Below are 16,446 nucleotides of genomic sequence, written 5' to 3' on the forward strand. Positions count from 1 at the left end.
CTGGTTTGTTGTTAGAGGCGACCCAATACAGGAAGGCCAGGACCTGTCACTAGCTGACCCTCAGTAATAAATCATTGTACCTCACCAACCCACTGCCACCATAATTATTGTAGCCCACACACTCAGACACGCATGTGTAAAAGCGCAAACAACACTTTAGCTGAATGTCTTCCGTGGAACAATACACCATCATTGTGTTCAAAGCCACATATTCCACATTATCCCAAACAAGATATACGCTGCTTATAAAAACATTCACCCTCCTTGGATGTTTTCTTCTTCTATTGCTCCTCAACACTGAATCAGGGCCAACATAATGTGGCTTTTTATAAGAATTTAGAAAAAAGGAATCTTTTATGTTAAAGAAAACACAGATTTCTGCAAAGTAAGGCCAAATAAATAAAAATAAATAAATAAGTGACCACATAAGTATTCACCCCCTTCAAGTCAGTATGTAGTAGATGCACCTTTGTCCATGGCTACAGCATTGAAACAGCGTAGAGAGGTCTCCATCAGCCTTGCACATCTGGAGAATGCAGTTTTACCCCATTTATCTTTGCCAAACTGCTCAACCTCTGTCAGGCTGCATTAAGCCCTTTTCAAGTCAAGCCCCGAACTCTTAATTTAAATAAGTTCTGGGCTCTGACTTGGCAATTTCACCACACTTATCTTGTTGCCTTTAAACCATTTCTGTGGCAAGATTTAATATAAACTTTTTTCACCAGCTACTTTCTCTTTGTCACCCTCCTGTAAAGCTTTGACTGGTGAAGAACAGGCAACAACTGTCACACAGTATCTCCCATCTCCTCTACTAAAGCTCGTAACACCTTCAGGAGAGTCATAGCTGTCTTGGTGGCCTCCCTCACTGGTGTCTTTCATACTTGGTCACTCACTTTTTGAGGCCGGCCTGGTCTAAACAGATTTATACACGTGCAATTTTCCTTTCATTTCTCAATGATGGATTTAACTGCACTCCAAGGGACATTCTGGGACTTGGAAAATGTTCTTGCATCCTTCCTCTGACTTGTGCTTCCAATGACCTTTTCACTAAATTGTTTGCCGTGTTCTTTTCTCCTCATGGTAGTTATAGCCAGGAGTACTAATTCACCAGTGACTGGACCTTCCAGATTCAGGTATCTTTATATTACAGTCACTTGAGACACATTCACTGCACTCAGAGGATCTCCATTTCACTTCCAGAACTAACTGGCTGCACCTGTGTTGAATCAGTTCAGTCACTTTTAAGGTGTTTAATACTTATGCAAACACTTTCCTTCCACTTTATATTTCAATTAATTGACATGACTTTGCTGAAATCTGATTTTACTTTGACATGAAAGAGTTGTTTCTGTAAATTATTGTCAAAAAAGCCTAAATAACCCCCATCATGACATTAAGAATCTGCTCTCTTAGGTCACAAAGGCTTCACTTAAGTTATTCTCCTGTTGGTTGCCTAACTGAATTGATCGTTGAAGGCATCAATGGCATCACTGTGTATGTTGACATATTAGTATTTGGTGACAGACATTGTCTCTCAGATTTAAAATATGTTTTGTTTCCGGGAAACCAAACAATACTACATGTATATATCTCTAATATTTTTACAGTAGTACATATCATGGCATAACTGCAAACCAGCTAATTAACTGTGAGTAAATTGCTACTGTTTGCCTCTAACAAGAAATTATTTGTGATGTTTTTCATTTGTTCCTTTGGAGCTTTACAGCACAATGTGCAAACTAAAGAAGCACAGCAACAAGTTAAACAAGGCCTAATTGTTTTTGTCAGTAATGGTCTTGGTTTCCATACTGTGAATAATTGGCAAGCTGTACTTAGTTGTCGCAGCAATGGAATAACTTATAATGAAGGCACATTTATACAGGGTAAACTTTGAAAAGTTGAAAAAAAAACACTTTGAAGGCAACATTTCTGTTGACTACATGCTGTAATAAGCAAGCAAAAAGGCTGCTCTAGTACCTTGGGCCCAAACAAACTAGTTCAAAGATGGATTTTTATAACAGTCCATAATTTTGGTTCATCTCACTCCCTCTGTCTCTTTCAATCTTGCACAAATTAAACAATATATTAATAATAACACTTGAAGAATATGCTCAAAATTATTTTGCATGGACCTACATAACTCCAGTAAATAAAACTACAGCTTTGCTGAAGCCAACAGGGATGTTTTATTTAGGGAATGAAATCAAATACAATGACATATAATTACCTGAAAACCCTAATCTTTCTTACAATATCTTAAAGTTAGCCTGTTAAGTTTTTACCACTAGCCCTGTAACAGTGTAAGTCCTTGCTCAGGTACAGAAACAATAAAAAAAGTACATTACATAAGGTGATATGTGAGGGCATCTGGACCCCAAAGAATAGTCACTGTGTAATATAAGAAACTGCCCCTTACCCTGGAAGGCGAGCAGCAATTTTGTCCTTGTTCTTGTGTCCCAGGCGACTTGTGGACTTGATGTAGAGGTGTCGGTGCAGCTCATCAATGAGCACCAGGTGGATGTTGAGTTTCTTGCTGTGGAGCTCCAGGCGCAGGTCTCCAAGTCCCTCTACCTGCAGCAAAGGGCCTTCTAAGGACTCCACGGCTTTCACCTGCATATGACAACATATCAGCGAAAGCACCGGTTATCCTTTGTTGCAGCTCGCAAATGATCTAGTCTCTGGTTTAACCACTTCAGCATGCTGAATGATGAATTAAGTTTACTTGGCTTTATTTTTTCAGACATGAGAGAAGAGTTAACAGTAAAAAGTCACCTTAAACACGAGTCAACAGGCAACACCCCATACAAAGAGGCCTGAACAAGGCACACTGCACTCTATGGTACACATCTAAATATAACCCACTTTGTGACCATCTTACACTTTTGGCTTAGAAAACAGCACGCATGACACAATAAAATAAATTATGTCTATTCCACCTGCAAGGGTAGAAGAGACACACTTAGTATTCCTTGATGCTACGACAAAACTTCACAGTACAAATATAGGCCAATTATCAAGAAAAACTTCACCAGGAGATTTAATTAACCCACACTAGCCTGTGGCCAGCGCTGCTTGGTTACTGAGGAATCTGCCCACAGCTGCCAAATAGAAACCTCATTGTAAGAGCAATCAAAATGGCCTCTCTGGTTGGACAGTATTTAAAGCCCCTTTCAGACATGAGATACTTAACACTGCTGGCTGTTGGCACGCTGTCGTTGAGAGATAGGTGACTTTTACATTAATGTTCCCCGTGGTTTCATCCAGACATACCCAGAATAGTGTTTACAGAGACAATACTTGTCATACATGCAAGATTAGACAGTACATCAAGTGATATATAATACACAAATCTAATCTTGGGTCACGGTGGCAACAGGTTAAGCAGGGCATTCTTGACTTCCCTCTCCACAACAACTCTAGCTCCCCCTGGAAGATCCCAACGCGTCCCCAGGCCTGATGAAATACATAATCCCTCCAACAGCTACTGAATCTACCAAGGGTCTCCAAGACTGTGCACAGAAAACCTCTAAAGGAAGGTACCCAAGAGGCATCCAGATCAGATACTTGAACCACCTCAACTGGCTTCTTTTAACAAAAAGGAGCAGCAACTCTGCTCTAAGCTCTCTCCAGATGCTGCAGCTCCTCATCCTGTTTGGAAAGCTGAGCCCAGCCACCCCATACAGGAAACCCAATTCGATCGCTTGTTTGCACCATCTCATTTTTTTTCAGACAATACACAGAGGTCATAACAATAGGTGAGGGCTGGAACATAAAATAACTGATAAATCAAGAGCTTTGTCTTCAGGTTCAGCTTCTGGTGCAACGCCAACATTACAGCTGATCCGACTGTCCATCTCGCGCTCCATTTTCCACCCAAACAAAATCCTTCAATACCTCAACTCACTCCCAGGTTAGAAGGAGAAATCCACTGGTTTCCAGCAGAGAACCATGATCTCAGACTTGGAGGTTTCTGACTCTCATCCAGGCTGCTTCACACTCCACCCCAGTGAACACCTGGTGGCCCAATACTCATTCTGAAATGTGGAAAAAGCCTTCCCCAAATCACTTCATGCAACTCTGTGTGCATCACATGTGCATGTCAATCCATTAATGCCACGGTAGCTCAGACCTGTGCCTTGTTGAAAGTGATATGGAAATGTTAGGAAGTCTAACCTAGCAACCTTTATGGAATAATGAGCAGGTTGCTAATTTAGACATGATGCTGACTCATACAAATGGTCAAACGGTGGCACATTAACAGAAAGGTGCATAATTAAACCCACAAATAAGCATACTAGCATTTGCAATGTATGAAAGATATATTATTTGCCTCCAAAAACTGACATAATGTTTTGTCATGTGCTCCTGAGTCATGCTTTTTATTTATCCAAACTCCCCCATTCTCCCTCCCTCCTACGCTCTTTCCTCAGGAGGAGCAGCAGCAGTAGCAGCCATGGCATGTTTGCAATTAATAAATCTTCGTGCCATTAAATAAAATGTGCCAACGTGTATTTATGTGCATTTCTGAGTGTATTTCAGGGGCACTAATGGAGAGATGATAGCGCCACGAAGAATATTTGCACGGCCTAGGCAGGCCAGAAGGGGATGAGTGCCAAGGGAAGGGTAGTGCGCTGGGCAGGGGGCACGGGTCAAGTGTGTGTTGATGCAAATGAGAGTCATATTAGTGAGAAGATGAGCTAATGTGCTGCATGGTCAGTCTCCTTTGGCTTAATATAATAACTCGGCATGCCTGCAAGGCTCTTCTCCATGTGTGTGCACACCTCTCAGATGTGTCTATGTATGATTATGTGTGTGTGATTGCAGGACTGTAAATCATTTAACGTTTATGGTTTTTGTGTGTGTGTTTGGGAGGGGGGTATATCTCATTACCATGGGGCTGGGATGACAGAGGAAGGCTGGTTAACATCATTAAGGGCCAGGCCTGTCAGCATAATGAGGGATATGAAGCCTCTAGTGAATTTGCTTAGGAGTCGAAGAGAAGAGAAGAGAAGAGAAGAGAAGAGAAGAGAAGAGAAGAGAAGAGAAGAGAAGAGAAGAGAAGAGAAGAGAAGAGAAGAGAAGAGAAGTGCTTATCACTGGGTTCTCAGCTCCGAGGGAGGTGTCAGTTGTGTGCACCTGGATTTTGTGATACTATATGAACAAGGGAACGAGAGGAGAGGAGAGGAGAGGAGAGGAGAGGAGAGGTCTTCCACAACCAAAGCCAGTCTCGTTTTTAACCAACCCCATGGGATCTAAGGCTGCCATTCAATAGTAGACAGAGAGCATAGTCTGAATTCTAATTGTCAACCCTTAGAGATAAGCCTCACATAAACACACACACTGCACACCTACACACAGACGGCGTTTAAGAGAGTAAGCCACAGTGGAAGAGAGAGAAACCGAGAGCGTGGCTAAGGAAGTTTATCCTCGGCTGGTCCACTCCTGCTGCAGTACAAGGCGAAACAATAAGAGAGATGCTGTCTGCAAGTCTGCTACTTTCATTCCAGAGCATGTGTTTTGAAAGTGTACAATACTACCGGCTCTGCGTGCACAGCAAAAATGAGCGAAGGACAGGAGAGAAACACCGAAAAGGAAAATTTAGTTGCTAAAGAAGCGCAATGTCAGTTGCAAGGCTGCACGAGGACATTTGATTTTCACAATTAAATGAGCGCGATGAACTGAAATACTGATGTTTTGTTTGGTTTTTTAAAGTTATTTTTTTGGCTGTTGTGCCTTTATTTGACAGTGCAGTGAGAGAGAGACAGAAAAGTGGGGAAGAAGAATGGGGGGAGGACGTGTGGGAAAGGGCCATGAGCGGGATTCGAATCCATGACCTCCACATCGGGACTGTAGCCCTGTACATGGGACGCCAGCTCAACCCGGTGAGCTATAGCGGCGCCCTGAAACACTGATGTTTAAAATGCTTTGGTCATGGAAAAAAACAGCTTATGTAGAAAAATCACTTGGTTTCAGGTTGGGTACATCTGACACTGGAATAGTTTATTTCTATTTTTTTTTCCAAGTAATTATTGATCACACATCTATGTCCAAGCTACAGCACTGCAATAACTTAGTGTAGACTAGAGGCTCCTCTGTGCACAGCCGACCAGCTGACTTCTCTTGCTGATGCAGATGTTCAGCAAGTGAGCCAATCTGGGCACAACTGTATGCATATTTTGCCTCTAGCAGAGCATTCAAGTGAAGAAGAATCTTATTTTAAGTCATAATTAGTGCAGATTTGTACATTAACAGAAACACAGCATGGAAGTGAAAGCAGTGCTCTATTGATTTAATTATGAAAGTGCAATAAGAAATATTTTTGACTCTAAAATCAGTGAATAATTGCAATAAATAGCCTCATCTTGATCTCAGTATTGATCAAAATAATCATGATTATCATTTTGCCCATGATCATGCAACCTTAGTTAATTGTACTGCACAAGCAAATGTTAAGGGAGTCATTCATATACCAATCATGCTATTTCCAGATTATTTTTGCCATTTCATAAACATTAAAAACATCTTCTACTGTGGCTTCAGTGTGGTTTCTTCTCATACATTATTCATTTAAGAACTGCACAAATAGTGCCACCAAAGCAAGAGGTAGAACGAATGCATCCAACAGCAATTTGACATGTAGGGGAAAATAAAATGTGCTTTTAAAATGTGCTTTTATACGTGCCGGTGAAATGGCACCATCAAGCGAAGCGCATTTGAAGTTTGGAAGACAGAGGAGAAGAGTCCAACTGACTTTGAACTTTTCACAACCTTTCAAAATGCGCTCTACAGACTGAACACAGGTTGAATGAAGTTCCACTCTTTGCCACAAAGAGGATTTTTCACAGCCCTTTGGGTGCACCATCACTCCTCTTTTTTTCCTTCCTTCTCAGATAACCTCATTCTAGCAAACTAATTATTACCAAAGTCTGGAGGCAGATGTGTAGGGGGGGGGGGACAGAGGAAAGGAGAGAGGGGAAGGAATGAAAGGAAAGAAACAGAGAGATCACAGAGCCTGGTCGTTTAGTCCTCAATGCCATCCTTTAGCTCCCCTGCTGAGCATACTGCAAAACACACATCAAAAGAACAGAAGTACACGCATACACACACACACACCTGCAGGATCCTCACTGCGCTAAGATTTGTGTGAGGTGCACCTATTGGACAGTTCAAGGCTAGCAAGGGGTTCTTTAAAAATGATGAGAGGCACCAGGAAATCAATCTTTAGAAGCAACACTTCATAAAAAACCTGCTGTTATGTATGTGGACTGTGCACAGTAAGGGTCTCAAGAGCAGTCTATCAGTTATCCAGAAAATGTCAATAGCTTTTCCTTTACCTTCAAAAACAAGATAAGGATCTCTTCCTTTTTCCACTTTTATCCCATTCAACCAAGCAAGACAAATATATCTTAATATTTATAAAAGGCCAAATTTGTAAAGCATTCTTTTTCTTATTGTCTGTCCATCTAAAATACTTCACAGCTCACACACGCTCAGACATGAAACCACACTCCTAGAAAGCACGTCTTCAGCAATCAGTCTACTCACCAGCATATCTGTGGCGTGAAGGTAGTGCTTGCTTGCCATGTAGGCCTCCAGCCGCTGAGGCACCTGCTTGATGTTTTCGATATCATCCAGCAGCTGGAGCACATGCTTGTGTTCGATGCCTTCTATCCACAGCTTCCTCAGCTCGTCCCTTTTACAGTGAAGCAGCATCTTACAAGACAGGAGGTTCTCCTTCACCTGCAGTGACAAAGAGGAATGAGCATCGCTGTTCTGTGATGCCATGTTTTGTTTTTTTCACAGGGAAATTTTTTGGCACCTCCTAAAAGAGTGATTTTAGGCACCACCAAAAAGAATTGAGAATTTTTTGATTACGGTTTAATTTAGCCACATATCAGATACATTTGTGTTTATCCACTGGTCAGAACGAAAAGGGAAATGTATTGATTTCTGTTAAATAATGCAACATTGCCTTTCATGTATGTGGACCAACCATGCTTAATGTTGTGTATATTCACCCCCTAAAAGCCTATTCTAAGCCAGAAAAAACCTTGAATACATACAGTTTTAAACAGTGTATAGCATTAATATCAAGTTAGATGCCCCTCAAGAAAGATTTCTATGTAACCTGTACGAGGGTCTCTGAAATGCAGGTACAATGAAAAAGGAAATAAGGGATCTTACCCCTTGAAATCTTTTGAAACACTGGGGGTACTGGTGTCACACTGATATTTCTTTTTAGTTATTTTGTGCTTCAATGCAAAAGTGAGCTGAAATAATTTACTAATTAAACGCTGCAGACCTACACAGGTTTTTCAATTGTGGCTAAACATTAAACTAGCTACACCTCGGAGTGTGTATTGGTTAAAGCCTGAGATGCAAAACTGCTAGGTTCAGAAAGTTTCTTTCCCACCGCCATCCATCTTTTAAACAGAGGACTGTAAATACCATAGCCTTTCACATGTGCAATTACTTTTGGAACATGTGCAATAACCTATTATTTATTTTCAATCACTGCACTACCGCAACAGTATTTATAACACTGTTTCATTTTTCTGAGGTATTTTAACTCTGCGTGTTTATTGTGACCCTGCATTTCACTCTGCAGTGCATCCTTGAGGTAATTTGTATGAATAGCAATAAAGTATTCTGATTCTGATTCTAAAGCACAAGGTAAATGACAGAAAGATTAATTGCTAAATAGGTCTTTTTAATGGGACAACAGAGGTGTAAACAGTAAAAATGAATCGGAGCTTAATTCCTTTTACTTATTTTGGTTTTAAAGGGTCCTACACTCTAGCTTCCTGTCACAGTGTCATTCCTTTGTTTGTGTAAAATCATACATTTCAGTGCTTTCCCTGCTATGACAAATAAAAATGTCTGCTGCAGAAAAAAACTATAGAATGGTGAAAAGTGAAATGCATTATTTAGGTTATCATTGAAAGACAGACCTGTGTAAACACGTCTTGCTTAAATTACAGAGTTGTCTTGCTGAGATACAGCATCCGGACACAGTCTGTATTGGTTTGCTTGTGGAGAGGACCGAGGGGCTGACCGACACATATTCAGTATTTTTCACATTTGCAATAAAGAAAATTATCTCCATTATAACTTGAGTGGGGAAGTATTAAAAATGCAGTTTTCTTCTTGGGTGAACAGGATTTGCGTTAATTGAGTCAGTCTTTTACTCCTGAAGAATAGAAAACCTAAAACTGAGATAAGAAACCCTTTTAATGAATGAAGAGACAAATGAAATTGAATTTTAAAAAAAACACATTTTGTTTTGTTTTTAATTACAGCGCCTAGAGCTCTGAAATCCATCTGAAAACTAAATTCTGGAAAGGGTTTTTACATCGTTTTTTAATTCAAACCAGTGTTTATTTTGCATGCACGAGTCTCTCCTTTCTACCTGTTTAATCTTGTTGCGGGAGCTGGTGATGCGCTCCGTGATGCTCTGGTAGGTCCTGATGGCAGTGGTGAGTTCGGCATAATGCTGAACAATCAGCTCATCTAAATCCCTGTCGCACGTCTCAAAGGCCTCTTCCAGGCGACCCTTCTCTGTCTCCCTGTCCTGCACGTCATCGCTGCTGGACAGAGTCCTGCATCAGGAAAGAGGGAAAGAAAGGACGGATTCAACCAAAGAACTAAATCCACATTTTAAATTTAAATCTAGTTGCAGAAGGAAGTCACATCTCCATGTCCTGAAATGCCGATTACAAGCAGAGTTTGAGCACATGCAACTAAAAGTAGTTCCTGAAGGCAGCACAAGTGAAAGAAGAAAACCAAAAGAGATGCAAATAAGAGTGCGGGTTTTGTTGGCTGAGAATGGCAAAATGTGCAGGTATAATTATGCTTTTTTTGTTAGGCATAATATGCTGTGTAAGTCAAGTAAATTAAACCATTCATTGCATTAAAAACTGAAGACCTACATACGACTCATCATCATTTGTATTCAGTGTTTTTAGGTGATTATTACATCCAGATCGTGTGTCAACAAAACAAAACTTTAAAATCTGGAAAGAAAAGTCATCTTTACAGTTACAAAAGCATATTTAAGTACCAGGATTGCTACACTTCGTTAAACCAAATGGAAACAATCAATGCAGTTATTTTTTTATCAGGTTTATCATCAAGATTTACGAGCAAAACAGAGCCGTTTGAATATTCAAATAATAAAGGCACACGCCGTAGTCAACTTTTTTTTTTGCTTCAGGAGAAACTGCTGTTAATATTAGCCGACATATAATTTGGTAAATTTAAAAGCAAAGCAAATGTGTGAGCTTCCATTTCTTTTGCATACAACACAGGAAGGATGTGTTGCTAACTCCCCTGTAGCTTTAGCATACAAGCTAGCTGTCAATCCGTATCAGAGAGCAAATGCGAGCTGGATTTAAGAGCTGTCTGACGTCTTAACAGCGCTGTTTACCTCATATCAAGAACGTAACACAACTCACCTAATGACAGAGATGAGGAGACCAGAAGGGTCTTTGTTTTTGCTAACAGCACTCCTGTATCTGCCTGTATCAGCTGCCATTTTTCCAGCTGCGGCACTCAAACAGGAAGACAGAAGCGCGAGGCTACACCGCGGAATTCTGGGAGGTGTAGTGTGAACGTGAACAAGACGCTCTACAGTCTGTCTGACTTCTGCTTCATTCAAAATCACAAATGAGAAAACTTTGGGGGTAACTACGATGACATGGAATACAAAGAGTAGAACTCACTGTAGGGCTTTTTTATTATTAGTTTAAATAGCAACAAATATTTTTCATCCACATTTTGAAAGGTTCTGACTTTATACAGCAACTTCACTCAAAACTGAACCATGATGCAAACATGATACAGCTGGGTGTGGCTCCAGGTTGTTGTTGTTGTTGTTGTTGTTTTAAAAAATCATTTATGTATTTATTTTTTATTAACACGGCCATACATAAACCATGGACCAGATAATGTCAATACAAATTTTGAGGTGGCACACTAAAACCAAAAGTCATAACTAGATTTCAAGAATCATATGTTATTGTTGTATGGAGGCCAGTTAAAAACTATGTCAGAATTAGACTTAAGGAACACTATACTGATATTCTTTGGTTTCTTCTTTAAACTGATTAACTATCTGATACAGGTACACTTAACATTTTGTTTTTTTGACTGATTGCTGTTCAAAATCATCCAGGAGAAGATTCCTTCCTTTTTTAGGGGGAAAAATCCCTCTAGGCAAGAAATCCTTTTTCTTTTTTTTTCTTTTTTTTTAAATGATTTCTACAGTGAAAATTCTGTCCATGTGAGATATTTTATAAAACTACAGCAACTTCTGCTAACATTAAATGTGCTTTCATTGTTACTGGGCTGCCTGTTGCTATATTTTGATAGATACTTTATTAACTACAGAGGTCACATCCTGCGGTGCATTCATCAGCACAACAATGTCACTGTTGCAAATATCCCGGTATAAAATGGAAAAATCCTAAATTTAAAAAAAATAAAAAAATTTTAAAAAACCTCAGCTAAAGAATTTTGACTTTGTTAAACAAACATTTGAAGAAAAAAATATGTGGCTGTAATTGAGTTCAAGATTCAGTTGTGTAAAAACATTATTTGAATGTAGCGTGTGTCACCTCACTCATTTTCTGAGGTGAAGAAAAATGCATATTGTCAATCGATCCTGATCAATTGTGGCTCCACGCTGGGGATAATTTAAAAATGACAATGAAGTAACCATTGTGTTGCCTGCAAAAATGTATGCAACTCTCTTGCTATGGAGACACCCATAAGGATCCACATGCTGTCTGATGCTGCAGGTATTTTATAAACTTAAAGGAAAGAATCTTAAAAACAACTTAAAGCAACAAACTAAACTGCATTGAGGTCTGTGTGTGCACCTCTGTCAACAAAATGTTTTTATATTTCTTTCTCTGACCTGTTTCCACAGTTACATTCAGCGCAAATTACACATCAGAGATTAAGGGAATGAAAATTGAGGTCTCTGGGGCGGCTGTGGTCCCCCCTTTGGAGGCACCTATGGAGACAATTATTTGTTTTTAATCTACTATTTTTTAATGTAACATAAAATCGAAAAAAAAAACTGTTCCATTGTAACATTTTCAATCCAGTCCTCTCGAGACTGATAAAGGAAGGTAGAGCAAAGACGAAAGGAGAGAGACAGTGTGTGTCAGTGAGTTAATAGCTAACCCCATTTAGAACACAGTGCTGGATTCTGCAGGGTTCTCCGGCCCTGTATCTCTGACAATCTCTGTTGCACCAATGAGAATAGTTGAGGGCATTGATTCTGGAGCAAAGGAGGTCGATCCCCAGCAGCCTGGGCCATGATTGATGTGCTGGTGGACTGACGAGATAACATTGTGGGTGATCTTTGTGTCTCTTCCCCCCTGAAAAAAGCAATTGCTGTGTCATGCGGGGACTATTGTTTTCCTTTTGAAGGTGTCTCGCTTCCCAAGTCCAAGTAAAATTTTGAAGTTCTTATCGTCTTCCCTTCAAAACCACCTCCCATCAGTCCAAGTGATCTGGGACTTCTTTTCTCCAATGATGCAGGACCAAGGTTATTCCTTGAAACGGACGCTAAGCAGTTGCTTTGACAGAATGACCTGTGTGATGGATTAAATGCAAGGGCGACTGTAGAATATGATCTGTTAAATTTAAATGCAAATGCTTTGTTTAGTCAGTTACTCTACGTCCCTTCAATGTTAAAAGAAAAAAAAAAAGAAAGAGGAAAACTTGACAACTTCATTTATTTAAGTTTCCGTACGTAATTACATTATGTGTTTCTGGAAGGAAACAGCAGATGATATGAGTAAGATAAGAGCATACGTTCTTTCCCGCAAATATGGTTCTTGTGATCATTAAATAATTAATGTCCTTGGTCTCAGGATCCTATTTTGATGTAATTTTTGGGTTCTAATTAACTGATGAGTCACTGGAAATGTATGATAATAGCTTTACTAATTATCCAGAGTGAAATACCACGCACAGATAAAAAGGTTGCTTAAATAGGGCAGGCCTATTTTCACCTCTCAATTACACACCTTGGAATTTGTAACAAAACGTGGTCTTTTGGTGATTAAGAGGAAGATATTTCTTTACTCGTTTCCATGGAAATGTGTGTGTGTGTGTGTGTGTGTGTGTCGGCGGGGAACAGCAAAACATTGCATCTCTTACATGCCTTCCGGATTTCTCCTCTTGAGCTGGATTAAAAGCGAAACACGAGTCTCAAATCTTCAACTGGTACTTTTATTCAGCGAAGCACTCACCTTTGCATAAATGATACAGAGAAAACTGAAAATTTCATAAAGTTTTATGGATGCTGAATGTGGAATTAACAAGGCAAAGTGAGGACGTCGCCACAAACGAGTATGTGAAGGTTAAGAGCATAAAGCAAGTAGAAACCATATCAGCATTGGCTTTTTAAGAAAAGTTAGGAACCTGACTAGATCTTGTTTGGATTACTGCCTTGTCTTGGAGAACCTTGTCCTGTAAGGAGCAGATGTGGTCTTTGAGTTGCTTTGAGGCAAGTTTTTCCGCCAGTGACAGCAACACAAGACATTTTCTTGATGTCTCACAGGAAATTTCAAGGCCACACACACAACTCACATAATTATACACACTGATGCAAAGTGTGAAAACAAGATTGTAATGATGCAAATTATATTTACATCGAGGCGGCAGAAACATATGAATCTAATATCAACGGACACTGAGCATTCAGGAAATACTAGTTTCCTCTCTACTGCACATAGTCTTTGAATCAGATATTACCAATAAATTAACCAGATCACCAAGCAGCATAATTGCTTGGCATCAAAGTCAGGAGTCGGTTGTAATGATAATCTTGCTTGCTATAATAATGCTGTCATCGGCAACGAGCAGGACCCTTTACCTCAGTGTAACATTCAATCCCGCCTCTTTTCTATAAGCGCTGCATTCAATACCGCCTGCGGCTTTTCAGAGCGTGCCCTCAGGGCATTGCCGCACATTCTAATTCTTTATTACATAATCTGTTCATAGCTGACTTGTTATGGGTGTGTGCGAGTCCTCTTCAGGGAACGGCAATTTGACAACACTGAAAGCATTTGAATATCTATAATCTCAGAGAATCCCAGAAGATGAGAAAGAGATTTTGTGTAGCTGTTATGTCCATCCATCCGTTCATCATCTATACACCGCTTAATCCTCACTAGGGTCGTGGGGGGCTGGAGTCTATCCCAGCTGACTTAGGGTGAAGGCAGGGGACACCCTGGACAGGTCACCAGTCTATCACAGGGCTACACTTAGAGACAGACAACCAAGCACACTCACATTCACACTTACGGACAATTTAGAATCACCAATTAACCTCAACATGTTTTTGGACCTTGTGGGAGGAAGCCGGAGAACCCGGAGAGAACCCACGCTGCACGGGGAGAACATGCAAATTCCACGCAGAAAGATCCCGGGTGTCCTCGTAGCTGTTATGTGATATATACAAATATACCCAAATACATACTGATAGTATAATCCATCCAGATTTGACTTTGAGTCATGCTGAAGGCCTCATAGCTCAAGGCCAAGGTCCAGTAATGCTCATTTTCAAGTCTTCTTTGTTCTCAGTGTTCAAATTATCAATTTGTGTCATCTGTTGTGGAATGAATTTCTTCTATGACTTGCCTTATCATATGCAGAGATTTGTATCATCTGTTTTGTTTTTTTTTCCCATTTCCCTCATATATCACCACTATGTGTATTGTTTCTCACATACAGAAGCGTCTGTCATTCTGGTAAATCGTTTTCTTTAAATTAAATATATGAATTTAATCAAGATTTATATTGCGTAAAGGAGCTGCACGAGTCTTCTGTATATATGGAAGCGCTCCGCGATATCATCGAACACACAACCGCAATGAATTCTTAAAAAGGTTTTCATTGATTTATGTTTGTACATCATCTGAAACACATACAATGCAGAAGGCACGCAAACACATAAATCAGCAGAAAAGAGTTTTATATTAAAGAAAAAAATGGGTTATTGTGTGTGTATAATATAACAGGTTTACAGGAGGATTCTTATGAACTGTCATTCCTCATAATATCCTCACTCCTCGAGGCATATCAAATTTCCAGCCTGCCGTTTTATGTTCTGCAAGGCTGTGTGAGTTTCTGAAATGGATATTGTATCAAGTATTTTTTTTAAGAGGGAATAAATTTGGACACCCTTAGTGGAATTACAGCTTCTATGTAAATGCGAATTAATAAACATTTTTAAATCCCTGATTTATTCTGTGCTTATTCCCAACTGTTGATCACATTATGTAGCAGAGGGTAAAAGGGACTTTTCTGCATTCATATTCATGTACAAACTTGCTGTGTGTACAACATAAGTGTATATTTTATAGATTTTTCGACTCCTTTTTGAAATTCTAAGATGTTTTATCTTCAAGGTGATAGTTTTGCCAGGACACCTGAAATGTATGGAAATGCGGTAAGGTATGTAAACAATATTTTTTCCCTTATTTTGTTATTTTTGTGTATCCTGACTGCTGCCTTATATAGTATAAGCCTGCTTAAATACTGAACAGAGCCTACATTTATTACATTAGTCATGCTGCAAGTTTCTGGTTCTTTTTATGGACAGATTCAGTAAATCAATTAAAAAACAACAACAGACATTTATGGAAAATGGAAATCAACAATAAAAAATAAAGCGCTGACATACATATAAGTCGACATGTAAAACAAAGTGAGGAAAGGCTGTGATGGCAAACAGAGAGACAAATCAGTTTAAATGTAATGCCAGCACCGATAAATGGAAAATACTGTGAGAGCTCAGCATGAAAAATAGTCAGTTGATGGCAGAGAAAGATGTAGATATTGAAGAGTTTCACTGGAGGCTGGCACAGATTGTAAAGAATCAAGTGCTATTAAGATCAGAACGTATTGATTTATCAGGACCACTGAGTAAATGCATATGTGACAAACCAAATAAAAGCAAAAAAATGAAAAAAGATTCAACTCTCCAACCTGAGATTGAGCCTCAGGATGTTGGAATGACGGATGGAAAAGTTTGAGGCAAAGGTTCTCTGAATATGACCAGTGAATTTGGCTATATAATGGGTCCATGCTTCCATTTCTATTGCTTCTCCCTCTATTCTCTTCTCACTTCTATTTCCATTTCAGGGGCTGTCATTGCTCTCCTTGATGTGCTTGGCAACGTATTGCACCATTCTTCAATTTTAAAAATCTGACAGTATTGTCCTCTCAGTTGGGCCTCATGTTTTACACATCCCGTCTCCTCTTCTTCACAGTTTTTCCTCAGTTTAACTCCTTCTTTCTGTCTGTTTTTTTAATCAAATCAAGATGAGAGACAACACAGCTAACAAGACAACTCAGTGCTTGTGTTGATTCCAATCACAACCTTCATCATTTATTAACAGATTTTTTTTTGTTTGCTTAAATAAT

The 16,446-nt window shown here is 39.5% G+C and overlaps 1 protein-coding gene across 1 annotated transcript in view; it reads right to left on the bottom strand.

Moving 5' to 3' along the window:
- exoc4 (exocyst complex component 4) overlaps positions 1–10,560 on the bottom strand; it is a 125,950-nt gene extending 115,390 nt beyond the window's left edge. Inside the window, exons 1-4 of the mRNA XM_008300981.1 lie at positions 10,455–10,560; positions 9,410–9,599; positions 7,546–7,740; positions 2,417–2,610 (exon numbers count right to left, since the gene is read on the bottom strand). Of these exons, the coding sequence (XP_008299203.1) occupies positions 2,417–2,610; positions 7,546–7,740; positions 9,410–9,599; positions 10,455–10,534 (659 nt within the window). The 5' untranslated portion in view covers positions 10,535–10,560. The remainder of the gene's footprint in view (positions 1–2,416; positions 2,611–7,545; positions 7,741–9,409; positions 9,600–10,454) is intronic.
- Positions 10,561–16,446: the final 5,886 nt, after the last annotated feature.

Source organism: Stegastes partitus, unplaced genomic scaffold (genome assembly GCF_000690725.1).
Source record: "Stegastes partitus isolate 25-593 unplaced genomic scaffold, Stegastes_partitus-1.0.2 Scaffold1619, whole genome shotgun sequence".
In the NCBI taxonomy this organism is placed as follows: domain Eukaryota; kingdom Metazoa; phylum Chordata; class Actinopteri; family Pomacentridae; genus Stegastes; species Stegastes partitus.